Source organism: Passer montanus, unplaced genomic scaffold (genome assembly GCF_014805655.1).
Source record: "Passer montanus isolate IOZ18808 unplaced genomic scaffold, ASM1480565v1 scaffold6, whole genome shotgun sequence".
NCBI lineage: Eukaryota > Metazoa > Chordata > Aves > Passeriformes > Passeridae > Passer > Passer montanus.
The window spans coordinates 153,087-174,107 of NW_024371037.1; the positions used below are offsets into that span (position 1 = coordinate 153,087).

The 21,021-nt window shown below is 38.6% G+C and overlaps 2 protein-coding genes across 6 annotated transcripts in view; one reads left to right on the top strand and one right to left on the bottom strand.

The window, feature by feature from the left end:
- The window catches only part of LOC120510659 (putative Dol-P-Glc:Glc(2)Man(9)GlcNAc(2)-PP-Dol alpha-1,2-glucosyltransferase), a 47,860-nt gene extending 32,576 nt beyond the window's left edge, over positions 1-15,284 (bottom strand). For 4 of the 5 annotated variants that reach the window (XR_005629543.1, XM_039726663.1, XM_039726661.1 and 1 more), the window contains exons 1-2: positions 14,980-15,284; positions 14,556-14,753 (exon numbers count right to left, since the gene is read on the bottom strand). Coding sequence is in view for 4 of the 5 variants with exons in the window: in XM_039726663.1 (XP_039582597.1) it covers positions 14,556-14,753; positions 14,980-15,144 (363 nt within the window). In the remaining variant the exon portion in view is untranslated. Of the gene's footprint in view, positions 1-44; positions 12,717-14,555; positions 14,754-14,979 lie in introns of those variants that run through there. The other variant, XM_039726660.1, reaches the window with a different exon arrangement.
- TPRKB (TP53RK binding protein) lies at positions 15,192-17,387 on the top strand. The gene is made up of 4 exons (XM_039726664.1): positions 15,192-15,474; positions 15,891-16,013; positions 16,299-16,475; positions 17,269-17,387. Exons 1-4 carry the CDS (start codon positions 15,334-15,336, stop codon positions 17,353-17,355), a joined length of 528 nt encoding a protein of 175 aa, XP_039582598.1. The 5' UTR covers positions 15,192-15,333; the 3' UTR covers positions 17,356-17,387.
- The last annotated feature ends 3,634 nt before the right edge of the window (positions 17,388-21,021 follow it).

Sequence of the window (21,021 nt, forward strand, 5' to 3'; positions counted from 1 at the left end):
CGGAATGTTGATAAATACACTCATTGTTGAGTTGATAAATAAGTTGATAAATAAGTACTCAGGCTTTTCTTCATCCACTCACTTTGTGTTGTTCTTTTTCCGGAAAATATTTTTTTATTTATGCTTTATTTGCAAATGATTTATTTAATTTGAACTATAAAGGAAAGGTTTAATAGGAGCAGTAGGAATTTGAGAATATTGACTCTCGTTCAAGAGGGGAATGAATCCAATCTGTGCTTTATGACTGAAGACAAAATGTAAAGGTTAATTTTTACATCTTTATTTTAAAGTAAAATCTCTTTTTAATTAATGATAAAAAATTAACCTTGAGTCTAATGCTTTTCTTTCCATGAGGACTTGTATTTTCTCAAATAGCTACAAAGAAAGGACACTATCCAATACATTTCCTTCAATAAACACTGATTGTAATTTTTCATTGGGTTACGTGCATTGAAAATACCTTTATCCACAGCAATTTTTAAGTATTAAAAAATAAATAAAGTATAGAACAAGAGGACAAGACTGGTTCTATGTAAATAACTCATTGTCTGCTTATAAAAAAGCTTTCTAAAAAGCCATGAGATGCAGGGAGAAAATAAAGGCAACACAAAAAATCAGAAAAATGTCCTTATCCACTAAGAGGAAAGCCAATGACACTAGTTTGTCACATATCAAAGACAAAATGCAAAAAGAAGAAAGTGACTGGAAATTAAAGAAAAAGCCATTCACAAGTGCCACTTGACCACTATCAGCAGCTGTACTCAAGCTTTTTGAAGGACATAAGCTCTAATGGGCCACCAGCAGAAACCAATGTAAGGACTTTCAGTCTGTAAGAGAGACTCATGTACATGGAAAACAGTAAAAAGTGTATTCTATTCTGTAGTAACATGTCTGGTAAAAAAATATTCTTTCATGCATTATCTCATCCACTCACCACTACCTTCTGTGGGAACCACATGACAAAAAGTACAGAAAAAAGCAAGAATGTTATAAGGTGAACAGATTTCCATATTCATTTCAGTTCTAAAAAAACTACATTTAATGTACTCTTAGTACAAGAAATTAAGAAAATATGACAGAAATTGTTTCTTCCCTTGTTTCTAAATCTTAGGACTTGTGAAGCCTGAATCAGAAGACTGAAGTGCAGGTCTGCATTTGTGCCTTTCAAAACATTTTCCACGGGTGAATTAGGGACACAATTTATATTAGAGCAAATAAGAGCCAAAACATAAAAGAACAACCTTGGCCTGTGGGTTGCTGAAGAGCCATCCATTCCCAGGCTGAGCAAATGCTGATGCTGCAACATCTCAGAGGAGGAGGCCAGGCTGGGCTAACAACTGACGTGCAATTTTATGGCTGTCTTTAGCGCTCCTTGAAGGTGGCACAACACAGTCTGCTGAGCTCAGAGCTTTGTTACATTATCTCAGGACAAGGCAAAGGGGCTGCCAGCTCACCCCAGCTGAAAAAGATCAATCATCTGAAGAGGCCCTACTAGGAAAACCAAGACAAGCAGAACTCCCACACTGCAAATTTTGCTTCTGACAGCCAGGGTAGGATGATCACACACCCCTTTTGCCAGGCCAGTCTTTTTGATGCCATCCCAATGAAACGGATGATAAGTACAGCCTACATTTACATCAATTGAAATCCTTGCCCAAATGAACACTGAGTTTTGTATTTCACCAGCAGGAATGAGATAAAGAAACAGTCTCAGCATGCCAGGATGGCTGGGACAAAGCCAGCTACAACTGTGGACAGTCTATAACACATGCTTACATGGAGAAGAGAGGTTGGCACAAAAGGAAGAACAGCCAAGCAAAAAGAGATAGTCTATGGTGGAAGGAACGGGATCACTCACCCTAGGAAGGGATTAAAGTGGAGGCTTAGGGTCTTTACTGTGGAATTTATTCCCAGCCTAAGCTTCCTGCAAGTGCACACAGCATTACTTCACAGAATTCACAGAATCTCTGGGTTGGAAGAGACCGTAAAGATCATTGAGTCCAACCCATACCCCAACACCTCAACTAAACCATGGCATTGAATTCCATATCCAGTCTTTTTTTTTTCAGTTTTATCTTTTTTCTCCATGCAACTTACCAGGAATACCCTACAGTTTTTCCTTTTATTTGTTATCAAAATACAGAAGTCCTAGTGAAGGTTCAAAGGAAAATATCAGATTAAAAAAGGTATTTAGAATGATAAAAATGCAGATGAGCACATGAACAAGTAGATCCACCTTTTCAGATTTGGTGCACAGCTGTTTTCTACCTTATATGAGCCAACAACAGAAAATCTGTGAAAAGAAATCTTTCCAGCTTTGCATTTCCTTGTATTGTTCCATTGTTGTAAATATCAAACAGTAGTCTTAAAAAAAAAAAAAGAAAAAAAGAAAAAAAAATAAAAAGAAAATAAAGTAGTCACTTTGCCCTGAGTTTTATTTTATTTTTACCATTATACATTCTAGTGAATATACAAATCCAAAATTCTGTAAGGTCTTTATGCATGTTCTTTCAGGCTGTAGATTGAGCACACGCAGCTGAAGAGTTCCAGAAGGCATTATTATTTCTTTAGTGTGTAGTTCCTGTTGATTTATATCCTCTAGTGTTCTCAGAGAAAGCAGTATTGAAATGAAAATAGATCCATCTCATGAAGTTGTACTTACTACAATTTCAATTAAATTAGTGTGTAGGTAATGGAAAAGAGAGTTGGATTGTAATTACCTTCTTGAACTCTGCCTTGGAAGTGTATGTTCAAAGGACCAAACAAATTGTCAATATCTATACACTTGCAGAGTAACATGAAAGATTAAATCTGATACCAAATTATCCCATCTACTTTATGCTAGATTTAATGAAAAAAAAAAGTATTGAATATATTCTGTCAATACACACTGTTGTTTGCATTTTGACTGCAGGGTATAGATCCATTTGGTCGAAGTATTGCTCGTGCTAATGCATAAACACTCTAATGTAATAAAACAGACCTCCAAACCAATTTCTCATCCAAGAGGCAATAAAGCCACTTCGAGGGAAGAGGATCTTGCATTGCGAAAGAAAACACAAAAAGGGCTGAAGAACATTCATCATGAGATCCATCACAGCAAAACCCCTGGAGGAGACTAGAATCGGATTTTGACAGGCTAGTTTTTGCCAAGTAACTGCAGACTCTCAGTTAGTTAGACATTAGGATTGACTTGAAAGGCTTTTTTTACTTGCTTATTCTCTGACAAACTGATGGGCAAGAAAGTTCCAGAGCATCATGTACTCTATTGTGTGTGACTTAAATAACAAGGTAGAATCTTTGCAGGTGATATCTTTGATTCAGATTCAGTCACAAATGTCTTACTTTAACTGATCTTTGCTGTAATTGCATGTTAAGGTTTATAGAAGACTTAATTGCTAGTAGGATGGACAATTGTTTTCCAGAATGACACTTTATTCACAAAGTTTTAATTATAATGCCAGGATTTGAAAGCGCAAGAGGAATGAGCCCACCAATTGATGGTAGTGGTGAGCTTTTAATTCAAAATCAAAGGCTTCCTGCAAAATTAGCTGATCTGATAGCTGTTTAAAACAATGCCTAAAGTCCTCTAACCCTCAGGCAGAGTGATTCCATGTATTAGAGAGTACATAGAGTCCCACCAGGCCAAATGAAATTTGGTTTATTCAGTATAAGAAAAGCAGGCTTCCTTACAGAATTCTCATAATCTGAATACATTTATTTGTAATTCTACAGAAAAGAAAATTCCTGTGTTTGAACCCCACAAAGAAACTGTGTCTCAAGACAAACACAGCCAACCTCTCAATACAACAGCAAGCTACTTGAATTAGCCCTGGCTTTAGAGGTCAAGACAGTAACCAATCAATTCAATTTGCCTCCACAAGCATTTAACTTCAAGGAGCTCTACAGGAAACAGCCAAATCATAAACTGCTCAGCCAAACTGAAACTTCACATGCCCTCACTACTATTAACATAGTAATAATCAAGGAGAAGCAAGCAAAATGTTGTGTATATCTCCAGCCACTTCACTAATAAAGATGAAAGCAGTTGTTGTGGGAATTGCTAATATGTTTATTTTGGACTGATTTTTCCATTAGCTTGACTTTAGAAGTCAAAAAATCGATGCTTCACATACAAGGTAGCCAGCATGCTCCTCACAGTAAGAGTATTCATGCATTCAAGGTGCCACAGACTTTGTTTCAGATAAATAGAGCAGGGGGCACAGGTCTAGGTAGATGATACTTCTTCCTTATAGAAAAAGTTTTGTGAAATCTTCAATTATATTCATCATTACCTCTTTATGTGCTGAAAATAAAGCTAGGGAAAACCAATCTGGGATGCCACATCCTCGTATCTCTGTAGGTCAGTAGGTTAAGAAGCTGTTGTGCTGTGAGCTGCACACAACACATTAATTGTATGTATCTGCACAAGTGGAGGAGGAAAATGGGGAGAATTGTCTTTGCACAGATGTAGCAAGAGGACCACAACTAGAGAGAAAAGGTTCCTAAGAGTAGAAGTAATTAATCTCTGCAAAAGCTTGTCTAATGAAACAGCAAATTCATCACTAATTGACTGCTTTAAATAGAGTGTGTTTTCAAAAGATGAGCTCCGTTTCAGCTTCAAAATATTAAACTTCACAGGATTCACTTACATAATGTGGAAAGTAACTTCCTCCTTGGTAGGAGTTCTTAGATAAAGTTTTGTGGCCCCCTGTCAGGCAAACAGCCAGCCAAGGCCATTGTAATGCTACACCCCTCTTCCACCCTCACAGAATTTAAGCAATATATATTTTATAAGCAGTATAGTAGGGAGAAGTGAAATTACTAGTATTTATCTTGAAGGCAAACTTAAAGCTTCTCTCAGACAACAGCTGTTTCCAGAATCTCAAATATATTTTCTTAATTCTTAAGAAAACTGCCAGATACCCAATTTATTTTTTGTTTTAAGCAAACTATTCTTCCTTGTTTCAGAAAAGAGGGCCTAAAATTCCATTCTAGTAATAATAAAGAGAACAAAACTCATTGTTATTGAAGCAAAGGTGCACTGATATAGTTTTAGCAAGGATACATGCAACTCTTTACTATAAACAGCAAATAAATTAATTTTTCTTTGACGTGTTTCTGTTTCTTTCTCCAGGGGCTGGACCTGAAGAGAGAAGGTAATTCCACAAGGCTTCTTGAGATTTTAAAGCAAGTTAGCAACACATTGGATTGGGCCGAAATTTTTCAAATTTAGCTAGCAGAGTGGCTGCCAGGAAAATCAGCTCAAACACTGGTCATTCTGGCCTGAAGCCTTGGATACAAGGCTTCCCCACTCAGGAGTGCCCTACCTAGCACTAGCAAGCAGCTCACACCAGAAGGTGGCTTCAATGAGATGCGTGGCAGATGAATTCTCACCTTCACAACTGCCTCTAAGATAAAATAATGCTATTGGCAATGAGTATGTAGTGCTGTAGCAGCTCGGGAATGCACAGAGCAGCTAGTAAGGAAGGAATCCCACATGCAGCCTCTCTGCCCTTCACCAGGACTAGGGTTATACTGTGCTTCCTCCCACACACCAACAATGTGCTGGCATTTGATCAGCACCGACCCCGAGGGTGAAGTGCTACTCTGGAAGTGGTGATGTTCCCAACTGTGTTTCCTTTGTTCTTTTGAAACTTGTCATTTAAATTTCAGTTCAGCCAGGCAATGCTCTGAGATTTGATGGGAACACAGGAAAATGCAGCATGATTTACATGTACTAAACTTGCAGGTCTGAAGTATTGCCCTAAAATTAGACTCCTGCCAGTGATAATCACCATTCCTTTTTCACTATATTTTTGCAAGATTATTTCTATGACAATACTTTTAGGAGGGTTGATATGAAAACATCAAAATGTAATTTCGTTACAGAAGATGACAATGTAGCTAAGGACATGAACTCTTGCAATTAGATTTTTGAAAAGGCATACACTGCTGTTATTAATAGGAGCTCAAGCCAATTTGAATTAAATGCATGGGATATTAATTTACATGTGCTCTATATCCTAAAATCAGGATATAGAGCACATGGGAAACATTGCTTTAAAAACATTTACTTTTTAGAGACACATCAGTTTTGTATTATAAACCTATCAGCAATGGAGAGAGAGATGGGAACACTGAGTGGGTGGTGGTCAGAATCCCATTTTACTGTGGACTACATATACTTATATACTAGTCTAGGAAGGCTAGCAATTTTTTACTACAATGATTGGCTTAGTCATCACATAAACAAACTTATACATTTTGCAACATCTCTTGCTTGTAGAAGTTGATTCAATCTTCTTGCCTGACACCAGTCTGATCCAATCCTTCCATAATCTTCAAAGTTCTGTTTGTTCTTGCCAAGGCATCCAGATTATCAAATCTCTTACGTTAATCACGTACAAAGTACATCATAAACCCACTAAAATATCTGGGCAAATGACAACGTGAAAATCAGCCAGCCAATGCTTTCTTGAGATTCAATGGTAATCAAATGGGAATCACAGGAAAATGCATGAAAATGTGATTTATGTATATTAAACTTATAGTCTGAAGTGGGTGTCTGAAAGTGGTCTCTGAACCAAGGTAATAGTGAGGTCAGGGTTGGTTTCTTCTCCTATGTAACAAGTGAGAGAACCAGATGAAGTTAAGTTTAGATTGGATATTAGAAAAAAATTATTAATGGAAAAGGCAATCAGGCTTTGAAACAGGCTGTCCAGGGAAGTGGTGGAATCACCATCCCTCCAAGAGTTCAAAAGGTCATGAATGTGGCAGGTGGGGATATGGTTTAGTGGTGAAAAAGAGGTAGTGGGTTGACAGCTGGACTCAATGGTCTTATGAGTCTTGTCCAACCTTAATGATTCTATGATTCCATAAAAATGAAAGCAACTTGAACCACAGCTGTGGTTCAAGTAAGCTCCCATTTCCTGAACACAGCAAGAACAGTTTTTTATTTACAGATGCACACTGAAATGCTACATCTTCCAACAAACCAGTTCCCTGCCAGATTTCAGCAGGATCAATCTCCCAGAGATCCAGCCAGCTCTAGCAACAATCAGATTCTCCTTGCAGCTGGAGAAGACATTCCCACTCATGTATGGCATACATATCACCACATACTTCAGCCAGCCCCAGCGCTCTGTTAAATTCAGTGGTGCCCTCTAAGCCCCAGAAGCATCCACTCACTCCTGCTCTGGCAGCCCTGCACACTCCCAGCTACGGCAGCACTCCCAAGAAAATGATCTGCAGAAATTTTTCCTCTTGCTTCCTGCTCCTCATATCCCAGCTACCCGTGAAGCTGAAGGAACAGCGTGAGGTCCTGAGCATATTCTGAGATCAAGCAGAAAAACTGGCAAATTAAGGGCATTTTAGCTACACATGGCTAGGTAGATTAGCATTTCTGTCTCATACAGATCCTTTTTGTTTGCAAAAGGATGTTTGTTAGCAAAACCAATTATGTGCATCTATCTAAAGCATACTTTTGAGAAGGATGTTTTTCTATAAAACATGCCTCAGGTGACAGAAAAATGTCACTGAATTGAAGATAAAATGCATGTCTTATCTAACAAGGGACAAGCAAGGAGTGCAAAGTTTTTCAGGGCAAAAAAATTAGGATGCTGAATATAGATGAAGTTTAAGATAATTAGAAGCATTTTCATGGACTGGACTTTACAATTTTTCATTATAGGAAAACTAGATAATGTATTTAAAAGATGGTATATCAACTACTATAGGGCCAACAGACACTTGAGCATTTATAGTTTGTAGGTGCATCACTCAAAAAAGAGTGTATATTTCAGAAAATCACCACAGGTCAGCAAAAGCATAATTATTCTGCTTTTCTCAATTTGTCCTTCAGGGCTTTTTTCTCCTTAGACAGAAACAAATAGAAGGAATATGCAAAGAAAGTAAGAATACTGTGAAATTTAATAATAAAACACCCAAAGGAAATCTGCTAATCTGCTAGAAACAACATCTTTACAACAGCAGGTTTTCAAGTTTCATTTTGTTCTCACAGAGCAGACATGAAAATTTCACAAACAGAAAAAAAATGCAGGAAAGACACTTTAAAGACGAACAAAACTTGTTCGAGTAAAACTTAACATACTGTATGTATTTAAAATTAACAAGGGCATTATGGCTAAATCAGTTAGCCATGAGAGAACTTGAAGTTTTCTAACTATCAGTGTTGCTGGAACATAATGATTTCAAGCAGCACTGCACGCAGCACTTGGTCACCTCAACAAGACAGCACAGGACTGCCACCTTGTGAACAACAAAAAACACCAGAACTGCATTAGCAGGACAAAATTCAGCTGCCCCCAGACACTATACAATACTTTTTCCTTACTTTCTAATAGAAGTCATCCATCTTATTTATCAACCCTCTAGAAAATTAACAGAAGAAAATATTTCAGCATTGCTTATGGTACAAAATTCTTGCTAATTTTGAACATAAATATGTGTGGTTAAGGAAGTTATAAGGAATGAAATATAGAATGCTCACAAACTGCAGGAAATGCAATTCACAGCATAAAGCATTATCAAACTTCCTATCTTGCTGAATAAGAACATATTTTTAACTAAAAGGGGGGGAAAAAAGGTTCAATTGTTTGTGACTGTTCAGCTATCTTTATTATTCCAAGTTACTGAAAAATCATCTTATTTCTAAGAAAAATTAAAACTGAGCCTTTTTTCAAAGCAGCCATTATAGAAATGTCAGCTATGCTATTTTTTGTTTTACCTTGAATACTTCAAGGAATTAGTATGATTTTATTCTAAATTGATAACTAATAAAATTTACAAGAAATTAACATTTTAAAGCTGTTCTAAGAAATTTCACTGACACATGCTGAGAATTAACTTAAAGTAAGCAATTATAGTTCTATTGACTGTAGAAGACCTTGGCAACATTAAGCAGAATAAATACAGCCCTTTTTGCATGTCTTTAAGGAAAACAACTAACAAATTTAAAACAACTACAATGGAAATATTTCAGGGGCAAAATACTATGTATTTCAATGGATTTCAACAGTGTTACTGCTATTTGTTAAAACAGGAAATAATAATGGAATTTGGAGACCATTCTTTATGACCAGTTCTGATACAATATAATGCCTCTGTGATTTCTGGGCTGACTTGGCTAACACTGAATATTACCTGCAAACACCCTCAGCCTCATAGGCAAAAGTGAAATTGTAGCTTTATTCTACAAATACATTCTCCTTTCATACTTTAGTAATTCATCAACTTCCCTCTTTATTTAAACTTTTATCAACTCAACCTGCTTTCAAATGAGCAAAATATATTAAACATTGTTTTCAACTGAAACCTGTAAATATAGTGACAAATTCCATTATAAAATATTATGCCATTTCATAGTACTGATTAAACAGCCCCAACAGGTCACAAACATCTATGTGTAACATTTCTAGTGTCTCCTGGGTGGAGCTCATTAGAAAGGTATTGTGCTCTAAATTTTGGTGGACATTTTGCATTCACTTTTCACAACAACGAAAAAAAGCTGTAAAATTGTTTTTAAAATTGTACATATTTAAGTTGGTTCTTTTCACTTGAAACACAGCTGCTACTTCTGTTAAAAATAGGAAGCATGAACAGTCTCTCAACAAAGTTGATCATGAATTTGAACCAGTAAAAAGACATGTTGGATAAAACACCTGTTGACTACACAATGATCTTTGCAAAGGAATTTTTTTTCTCAAGGGAATTAACACCTGCTCCCCTACATAAAACCAGAAAAAAAGCTTGGATCTAAGATACAGCTTGGAACACTAGACAGAGCACCATGCCTTTCTATGTTACCATTCCAACTCAGTATTTCAGGGCACAAATGAAATTGTACTTAAGCAGGTAAATGCTCTTTATCTTTTTATTGGCATGGCATACAAAAACAAAACTGGAAGCAGAAGGCACACAAGACTTCCCCTCCCATATCTGTGATACTGCAATCACAACACATCATCCTGGACTCTGCCAGAAGCACACTGGATTCTTCAAAAGCAATCCATTTCAGGTTTCTTTTGTCCCTTCAATGTGAAGCAGCAAATAGGGACTGATTGAAAATGGCTTTCCCTGTGGTACACACTGACAACAAATTACCAGGCTGGCAAAAGGCCAAGAAGCAAAAAGCAACCTGGCAAATATCCTCAATTCAATACAAACACACCCACGCACTGAGAGTGGCTGGAGGTTTCCTTAGGAGAAACAGGGCTGCAGAGGCATTGATCAGAATCTGAGCTCACCACACCCATCACAAGGCTAGAGCAGGGAAGGAATTGGAGCCAGGACAGGGATCTTCATGGTGTAAAAGAAAACAGTAACAGTACTGACCTGAGTGTGTAACGCTCCAGAACTGACCTCTTGATAAACTGTTCCAATTCCAAGTGACTTGAGTGGCAATAATATTATGCTTGCACAGATTTGGCTGAAGTATCATTATCATTACAATAATGAATTTAAAGAAGCTACACAGTGCCTGAAGTTTTGGAGATCACTCTCCCCTGCCACATACTGTAGCAATCAAATATTTTTGAGACTTAATATAAGTTATTTACTTACAGGAACTATTAAAGCCTTCATTTACTCTGATGATAGTGCACACCAGATGCTTTTAAATACATATACATACATACATGTGTACATACATTGCATTTCACCCTTGTCAAACAATATACACTCAAGTTCCATTAAACATGAAAAATACTTAAAAGAAGAGTTCAATAATGCCATTAGTACTTCTTGAAGATTACACATCAAAGATCTTTAAAACACTCAGTGCAACTCAGAAGTGCACTCAGAGTCGATTTCAGCACAAACCTGAGAGCACAGAACCACAGGACATAAAAGCTCAATTATTTAAGAGTGCTGCAATCCACTGCACGTTGCAGTCTGACATCTGTAAACTGCTCCCTTCCTAAGGGGTCACATTACCAACTGCCATTTATGCTTTATTGTACAGTAACACTTACTCCTCCAAAGAAGGTGCACACACATAGCATCCACTGTGTTTTCTGAATATCAGTTTGAAATAAAATGTTCAAAATTCTCTAGGGGTTTAAGAGCCCATTCTGCTTACAAAACTAATGTAAGCCTTTACTGACAAAAAAGTAATGAAAATTCAGTGAGACGTAGGAGGCTTTGAAAACACTGTACTTTAATAGTGGTTAGATACTTTGACCACTAGTAAATCTAGAAGGAAATGGCCTGATTTAAGGAACAAATATGCAGACAGATAAATAAACAAAAAGCTTGAACAGACTGAAATCCTTCTTTTGTAAAAGAGAAACCTCTGAAAAATACTTATAAACTATTTTAAGTTTATAAAGGCATGTTATATTTTAGTATCATGAAAAATGAAAGTAAACATCTCCCTGATTTTACATTAATTACAGAAAGTTATTCTCACATTTCCCCTCATACTGAATTTTAAAATTTTCATAAATTCAATATATGGAGTATCTTCACATTATAACAGATCTTGCATTTGGTTGCAACAATATAAGCAAAGAGCTTACTTCCCAGTTCCAGCTAGGGAAAATAGTGTTTACATGATGCAAAACATACTGTTTCCTTCCAGAGTCCAGTCCTGAAACAGAACTGTGTTTTCCTACAGGTATAAAAGTATCAAAAAAAGGTCACCACATAAACCTCTGTACTTCATCACTATTTTCCCATTGGAATGTTCTATTTAGAAAAAGATAAAGAGTTACAGCATTTACTAAGATATAAAAAGCCAGCTCCAGAAGTTGTCTATATAGAGATAGAAATGGAATATTGAGCCTATATATTAAGAATGGCAAAATAAAGTAACGAAATTCTAGCAATTTTTGAGGAACTGTGACTGCTAATAAACATACAAAATACATTAAGATCCAGAATATCGATTTTGATTTTAGTGTATCAGCAAAACTCCAGCCAGCAAATATATAGAATGGAACTAACAGGTATTTTACAAGCTCATGTCTTTGGAACACTTTTCTCCAGACATAAAATGTATAATGTCTGTTGTCTGCTAGTAAATACTTATGGACATAGGTAAATCTCCAGATCAGGAATAAGGAGATGACAGTCACTAAGCTATACTGCACAGGGTGCTTTCGCAAAGACAAAAGGAATTTCCTGATTTTAGTAGGGGTCAGTAAATGAGGAAATGAAAAAAAAACAGTAAAGGACAGGAAATAGAACAGCTGAGGAAAGTGCAAACAGGCTTCATGGCTACTTCTATCACCAACAACTATTCCACCATTGATGAAGACAAAAACAAAGAAGAGAGATACTAATATGATGTATGGCCAAGTTAAAGCAATAAGTGTAACTAAATTTTTGGGTGACAAGAGATATTCAACAAGGAACTGCAGTATTCTGGTCAAATCTGAAAATGATCCTTTCCTGGAAGAAATCTTTTCATCTTTCTTTTTCTGCAACTCAATCTTCCAGGCTTCATTTAGCTTCTCTGCAACAACATTTCCAGCACAAAAAACTGTCCACACAATATTTGTCTGACGAAACATGAAGCCACAAAATCCAAGGAGAGCAGAAGTTTTATGGTTACCATAAAGGCACATTAAATAGGAAAAAAGAGTAAAAAATACTGATCCTGGATCCGTATAATAAAGAAATGTAAAAAAATAAAGGGTGGGAAACACTGCAAGAGTTAATGCAGACAAGATTCTCTGGAAACCAGACACAGCCTAAAGAAGAAGCAGAAAAATGTGGTTAGACAATGTCCAATAAAATTAAATAGTATATTAAAAGAAAACTAGTATAAGTCTTGAGAATTCCATTAACACAATATAACAGCTCCTATGTTCTTTGCTTCCATTATTCCACAAATGCTGTGTTTTTCTTAAGATCCTGCTATGTTAATACAGTTACACAATGTTAAAATCCAAGTGAAAAGCACAGAATGTTACTGCAGGTGATTTTAAAAGATGGAAATGAAAATATACCAACTTCTTTCACATGAAAGGTGTGCACATATCTGTGGTATTAAAATCATGGTGGGCATAACTTTGCCCATACTTTGGATAAAAAGGCTGCATTAATGGGCAGAAGAAGATAAAATCAATGGTCTACTCCTTTGCAACCTCATAATGAGATTCTGTTTATCTGTGTGACAGCACCATTCAGTGCCACTATTATCAACTCTTTTGAACCCAGTCCACAGAGAGGCCAACTCCAAGTTTCCCATCTTTGATATAGCTGTTATTATTTATCCTCATATAATTAATGAGTTGGAAAATAAATTTTAAAAAAGACAGGAGACCATGCAGTTAAAAAATCTTCCCAATTATTCCACTCACTACATGACACCACCACAAATCACAACATTAAAAAATGCTGCATGGTATTTCTAAATGATGTAGTGTGGAGTGAAACAGCCACTCATGACCTCACAAGGAAGAGGAACAGAGAAAACACTGAAGTCAAAGAAATGTCAAAGGATAACAAAATGCTTAGACTACCATCATGAAATGTGTTCTTACATTTACATTTCCACTTTAAAGTATAAAATTAAAAGTGGAAACCATTTATTTAATCTGATCTAATTCTGCACAGTGTTATCATTTGCTTAAAAATGAAGAGATTACCTCTAAGAAAATACACCAATTTTCTTTGTAGTAAAAGAATCCTTCAGTTATCAGGGAACAGAAAAAAAAAATGTTTTAAGGTTAAAAGTCAAAAAAGTTACTTTACTAATGGGCAGGATTTTAAATAGGCCACTAACCACTAAAACAATTTATTTACTGAATCTGAATACCACCCAGTGGTGGTGCTTCAGATTTTTAAATACACAGCATTCTTGTATGCAAGCTGAACTGTTATAGTCTGGATGAGGGGACAGCTAGACAGGTAAAAACCGGCTGGATGATGAACTGGTTACACTCTACCCAAAGGACAGTAACAACCCAAGTTCCACAGGGAGCAGTACTGGGACTGTCCTCTTTAATGGTTGTATCAAAGACAAGAAAGCAGCAAGAGTACACTATCACCAGTTTGCAGTTGACACTGTATGAGCAGGACCAGGCCCTTTGCTCAAGAGCACAGGTGACATCCAGAGTGACCCACAGAGACTGGAGGAATGGGGTAATGAAAATATGATGAAATTCAACAAGGCCAAATGCAAGTGCCTGCAGCTGAAAAATGAGAAATCCCCTTAAATGACACGGGCTGCTCACAGAGCAGCTGAGGAGCTGCTGTTCCAGTTCTGTGAGGACCCTTAAGCAATTCCAACGACATGAGCATCCAGACCTTTGGATATTAAGTCTGCATATCTACTAACTTTTATTTCAACAGGACTCCTTCTATTTATGTGCAAGAATGAATTTTTAGAGGACTGCACCTTGTGTGAGAAAAAAAAGTATTTAAAATAAATTAGAGAATAGGAATGTGCCCTCTTGGCCAAACTGGTGGTGGTACTCGCAGTTACATAAAACTGAGAACACCTCACATATGCAGTGAAGGGAGCATACACTAAGCCATCAAAGTTGCTTCTACGAGTGCATTACATTGCTTTACTCTGACCGTACCTTATTCTTCTGATGGATCTTGAAGAGAAGTGAATAGAGCAAATAGAAGTTCCCAGCACTGAAGAGGAGATTGATGAACCTGAGCATTCCCACGGAGCACACCACGCTGCCCGTCCAGCCGAGCAGCCACGCCGCGGGCTTCGCGGCTCCCACCGAGAGCAGGTACAGGCCGGGCAGCGTGGTGATCATGGGGTCCCACTGCAAAGCGACACACAGCGTCACGGAGCCGCGCCACGGCCGCTCGGCTGGGCCCGCGGCCTCCCACAGCCCCTGGCACCGCTGCCCCGAGGGTCCTGACCCCTGCCCTGCCCGGCTGCTGCTCCACCCGCCACAGAACCCGCGTTCCGACAGCCGCCACAAAACCCGCGTTCCCACAGCCGCACAAAACCCGCGGTGCTGCTGCCAGGGCGAGCCCCTGCCTGACCTGCAGGAAGCGGCCGTGGCAATAGGCCTGCGCCTGCGGGATGTGGAACACCTCGTCCATGTAGGGCCCGCGCTGCCGGCGGCTGACGGCCGCGAAGAGCAGGCACGACAGCAGGAAGGCGCCGCTCATGGCGCCCGAGAAGCCGTAGGCCTCGGCCCGCTCCATGCCGGCTCCGCGCCGGCCGCGCCGGGGCCGCCCTTCCGGGGAGGGGCGGCAGGGCCGGGCGGGAAGGGACGCGGCGCCGGGAAACGGGGGATGCCTGTGGGAAGCGCTGAGCGCCTGGTGTGGGTGGCCGCGTGTTGTTAGCGCTGTTTTCCAGGGGCCCGGCAGCCGATACAGCCGATACCCGGGCGGATGGAGCGCACGCACCGGCTGGAGCTGTTCCCGGAGCGCAGCGTCACGCTGCTCCTCTTCCAGCACGTGAAGAACGCCGCTGCTCTGCGGAAAAAGGCCATGGAAGGGTCCATTGACGGGGCGCTGATAAACCCTGCCATGGTGAGTGCGTGCTCCCGGGAGCCCGGCAGGCCGGCCCGTGTGGCAGCCGCGGCCACGGGAGCCGCGCCGCGCGTCCTGCGGGCCGGGCGCGAGTGCCCTGCTGTGATTTCACTGCCGTGCCCGCGGCGCAAGGGGTCGACTCTGTGAAACAGAGGCCAAAACCACTGTTTTGATTAATTTCACATCCTGCTTCGTGGAGTTTAAATCTGCCTCATGTGTAAACTCTAGTGCTAATTAATTCATGCTGTCTAAAATCTACTATTCGGTGCCTTTTTTCCCATTTAACCCATACATAGTTTCAGGATCTAGTCTTTTTTTTTTGTTAGAATTAGGCTATCAAAATGAAGTGGTCAGGATTTTTTTCAGACTTCAAAACAGTAAGTTAATTCTGTATAACTCTTTCTGTTGTTTTACAGATTGTAGATCCTTTTCAGATTCTTGTGGCGGCCAACAAAGCAGTGCATCTACAGAAGATAGGTAAAATGAAGACCAGAACACTCTATGCAGAAATTATTTTCAGCCTTTCACCAAGCAACAATGTAAGATTTATTGAAAAAATTTCTTTTTTGCCAGAAAAGCTTGCTAAGATCCACACAGCCAAACTAAGTAAATGTATTCCTTTAACACTCTACGTAGCTACTAGTAGAAGTTTTTAATTGTTATTTTTAATAACACTAACATGCTGTTATGGTTTGTAGCTTGTCAGAATTCCATTAATGTAAAATGTCTGTCAGTTTATACTCTTGGTGTATCTGACACAGTAACTTTAAAAGTTCCTTATATGTAGTGAGAAAGTGACTCATATTTTTTTTCTCTTTTTTCAGATTTCAGATGCATTTAAAAAGTTTGGCATTTCAGACAGTGACACAGCAGTACTCATTGTGCTGGTGGTGGATGGAGACAAGAATGTAAACCTGGCAGATATAGCATCTCAGGTGGAAGGCCAGCAGGTTTCCCTAGATGAACTCCCCCAGCTAACAGACACTGCCAAAGTTAAAAAGGTGTGTAGCCAAAAGACAGGACTGACATGGAGAAAAGGGACAGTTTATTTAGTTGTCTGATTAAATATCAACAGACATAAATATCTTAGGATCTGTATTTCTTTAGCACAACTGAAAACTTGTTTTAAGCAGCCCTTAATTATTTCTTAGATTTTTTTAGTTGAAACAAATTTTAGTTCTCACATCCTAACATCACAAAATTTAAGTCTTCAAATTATTAATATTGTCAGGGAATTAGAGCATAAAAGTAAATTTCTGATTGCTGCTTATCATCCAAGAACGTTTGATTCCTGTTTTTCAGGCAAAAATTAATTTAATTAAAAAATTCAGTCCAGAGCATTTTCATAAACTTAAGTACATTGTAGTCCCAGTAGGAGTGGTTAAAAACAGGATAATTAGCTCTTAGGAGCTTTCTTGGGGCATATATGCTCTTAACAGATTACCATATGCTAAATAGATATATTAAATAGATACGTCTCCCATGTGATAAAATTCAAGTAACTTAAATCATCTTATCATGTCTGTCACAGTATTGATAGGAGACATATGAAGAAAATTGGAAAATCATAGCATTTAACATATGGAGCTAAAAGTGCTGCTCTCATTAAGTTTTGTAGTTTTCCTTATTCTTGCAGTTTCAGAATTTGCTTCAGTCCAAATTTTGTCTTGCAGTCACAAGGAATTTCCAATATAAAAGTGGGGGAGAGGGGAATAATCTTTTCTTGTGTATGTAGTTTTAGAAGGTATGTCATCGTTTTTTTTCTTCCTTATTAGGATTTTTTTTTTTCTGCAGATGTACAAAGTTACTCCACAGGAAGAAAAGATCGGCACCTTATTGGATAGTGTTGTTTGCAGAATGTCAACAAAAGATGTTTTGTGAAAAGGTGGAAATAAATTTCACAGGAAGTGAAGCAGTACTGAGTAGTGTGATGACATCTGAGCTTTAACCAGGCTTGGACACAAGGGTAACCTGAGCTGTGTTCTAAGCACAGAGGGCAGGCCAGTGTAATATTTTTTTCTTCCTTATTGGGATTTTCTTTTTTTCTGCAGATGTACAAAGTTACTCCACAGGAAGAAAAGATCGGCACCTTATTGGATAGTGTTGTTTGCAGAATGTCAACAAAAGATGTTTTGTGAAAAGGTGGAAATAAATTTCACAGGAAGTGAAGCAGTACTGAGTAGTGTGATGACATCTGAGCTTTAACCAGGCTTGGACACAAGGGTAACCTGAGCTGTGTTCTAAGCACAGAGGGCAGGCCAAGCACAATTTGCCATTGACATTTTGGTCTTTTTTCTTGACAAGGGAGAGTTGGCAGTACTTTAAGCTGAACTTAAACAAAAGGCTTGGAAATGTGTACTTACTTTTGTCTTTTTGTCAAATGTTTTGGTAGTCCCACAGAGAGTTCAAACATTGTAAATCATTTTTACTAACTGTGCCCTGATTTGTTTTAGTTTGTTTGGCAACCTAATGGATGATATCCTTTTAACAAGATTACTGCCAGAAAAGGCATCTTTACAGCCCAAGTATTTCTGATGGTCTAGAAAGAGGAAATTTTCCATAAACAATCAGCAACATCTCTCTCTTTGTGCTCCTGGGATAGAGTTGCTGCCCAGTGTTTGAGGACAGGAAGGGGCAGAGGGGTGCCATGCCAGCCAGAGGCAGTGTGGAGCAGGGGCATCAGAGATGTGTACAGTGAAGAATAAGGTCAGTGTGGATCATGCTGTGGTGGTGTATGCACCTCATAGTCTGATGTCATCCATTGCTGGCTTTAAAGGATAAGGAACTTTTACTTCATGACACTGGTTAATGCATGGTGATGCTGAACTCATAGGGCCTTGTTACAGGTGCAGAATTCGCAGACAAATTTGCATCATAGGTTGTATTCACTTAAATTGTCAATAGAGCTTACATAGTATTCTTACAGGACATAAAACTTGGTTTTTTGAACCACTGCTAGGAAAGGCCATCAAAGGGATCTAGGAGGACTATTGATTTCCAGTAGTCACCAGGTGCAACAGCTGTGAATGTGCATCATTTAATCACATGCATGCATTCTGTTTAACTACTGTCCTAATTAAGTAGAAATCCATACTGTTGGGTTTTTTTATGCTGTACTGTTTTTCTGAGATGTGCATAAAACTATAGCTGTCTGCATTTTTTTCCTGATGTTTTCTGATGTATTATGATTTGTATACTTAAAAGATCTTTGGAAGAGAATGCCTTACATTCTTACACACACATTTTGAAGGAGAGGTGGGTCTTAGAGTTGAAATGTTGTCCTGTCCAGTAAACAGACCAGCGAACTGACACATAGACCTGGTTTTGTTTGTGTTCAATACAGAAATGTACAGCTTCAGTTTTGCATTATGATTTCAGTTAAGTCTTCCCTTAATTAAAACAAAGAAGTACAAATACCATCTTACTAACCAAACCAATGGCAAATTTTAGTTACGAAGTACTAAGGGAATTACAAGGTTTATCAAAGGATTAGAGACAAACGGCTGTGCTGACGTCTTGCTTTAAGGATGGCTTTACAGAATGCATCATCCTCTCTAAAGGGAAATGTGAGGCAGTAGTGAAAAATGGAGCTTGGAAGGATTTGAGTCATTAAAAACAAAAGCGTGTCACATCAGCATGTGAGAATGACCATGGAAAATAAGAGACTTGTTTTCCTTTTCTGAAGGTACATGGAATATATCCAGTTGGTACATAGAATATATCATAAGGTTCACTGGCTGAACTACAATGTTTTTGTTAGTTTAAAATAACAGCAGAAAGGCTTACTTAAGCCACTGCCTTTTTTGAACACGTGTAAAACATCTGTCCAGTCTGTTTAGTACAGGAGAAATAGTAATAAAATGATTGCTGCATAAAAGTTTTGACACACAAGTTCCAAACTTGGGTTCCCAGTTTCTACTTCTCCACCTATTTCATTGGTGTAGAGACATTAAATAGCTTGTTACTGTTGACATAAGTTAAATTGTAATCTACCGTGAGACCCAAATTAGGTGTTTTCCTAGGTGGATTTACAGGAAATTATTTTGGTAGCTGAAGTCTCCAGTGTCATTCAGTCAGGCAGATGATTTGAGTCTCTTTGCATTGAAGACTATCCCCTGCAAGACCACAGGTTTTCACGAGATGAAGTTGCATTATCCAAGTTGAATGAGTTATTTACAAAAACTGGTAATAAAAGTAGATTTTGTTCACCCTGCAAAGATACAGTTGTTTTTCTGAACACATTAAAAATTAATTTAGATCTCTAATGTTACTGTTAAATCAACTAAGTCTGTTTTCCAGGAAAGCAAAATTTTAAGAAAAATGCTTTTCAACACATTTAATGTTCTGCAGCAGTCTTTTCTAAACTTTTATACCTCATCTCCTCTATCACAAGGTGAAAGAGGGAACTGAAGTATTTTCAATATATTATTTGGACCTCCAGTGCTTCAGAGGCATTATACCTGCAGAATTTATAAAAATAAAAATTAAATACTACATCATGATGTGTGGCCAATTGTTCTAGGGTTTTTTTTTCCCTTGCTGGGGTGCATTTGAGATTTTGTGTTTGACATCCAGCACACTGAGGTTGTTGCCTGTCCCACAACCCTGATCACCAGGGGTTTTGTGGTGCTGTCAGAATGTGTAGGTCCCTCTCCCATCTGGTGTACTTCAAACATATATTGACAAGGGAGGGCCCATCCTTTTGTGTTCACTTGTAATGTTCATCCTACACGTTTTATGGCTGGGTCCCTATGTTCTGTGACCATGTATTTAATGTGCTAATCATCTGTTTCCTTAAGTATTGCTTTGTGTGCTGTTCTCTAGGGAGCATCATGAAAGCACTGCTCCCACTTAAAGCAGGCTGAGGTGGTGTCTTCACAAGGGTGTCTGCACAGGTGGGGTAATGCTGGCAGAGTGCAGCATCCATGGAGGAACACCAACTCCACCCCCTCACTGCCTGCTGAGAGCTGACTCTGCTGTCTCTGGTGCTACACTCACCTTTGTTAACACTCCTGGAGCTCTTCTCAGAGACATTTCAGTTTATATACCCCTCCTGATTATGGATGGATTCCAAAATAGGGTACACAATACTTTAAGAATTGTGTTGTCTGCAGGTACTACCTAATTACAAATGTGTATCTGAGTCTGTAAAATGTCTAAATATCTTGCAGAGTTTTTTGAGGTTTTTTTGTTTGGTTGGTTTGTTGTTTGTTTGTTTTTTTTTTAATTGGGATACTGTATATTAGTTTAGGCAATGCTAAAATTTGGGGTTTAAGCTGAGTTTAATTTCCCAAGGCTTGGATTATTGTCTCCAACACTCACTGTCCCTCAGAGCTGCCACTCCACTGATGTGTGCTCATCAGGTGTAGACAACCAACAGAGCCTGAAAGAAACTACCAAATGGCTCTGTGTTGAGAAAACTTGCAGGTTGTCTGAGTGGGGTTACTTCCTTGAAAATCTGGGAGTATGGAACACCCCCCATCAGTGATGGGCTGGTGTATGTAGGAGCTGGTGCTGCCATGAGATGTTAATGAATTATGGAAAAGC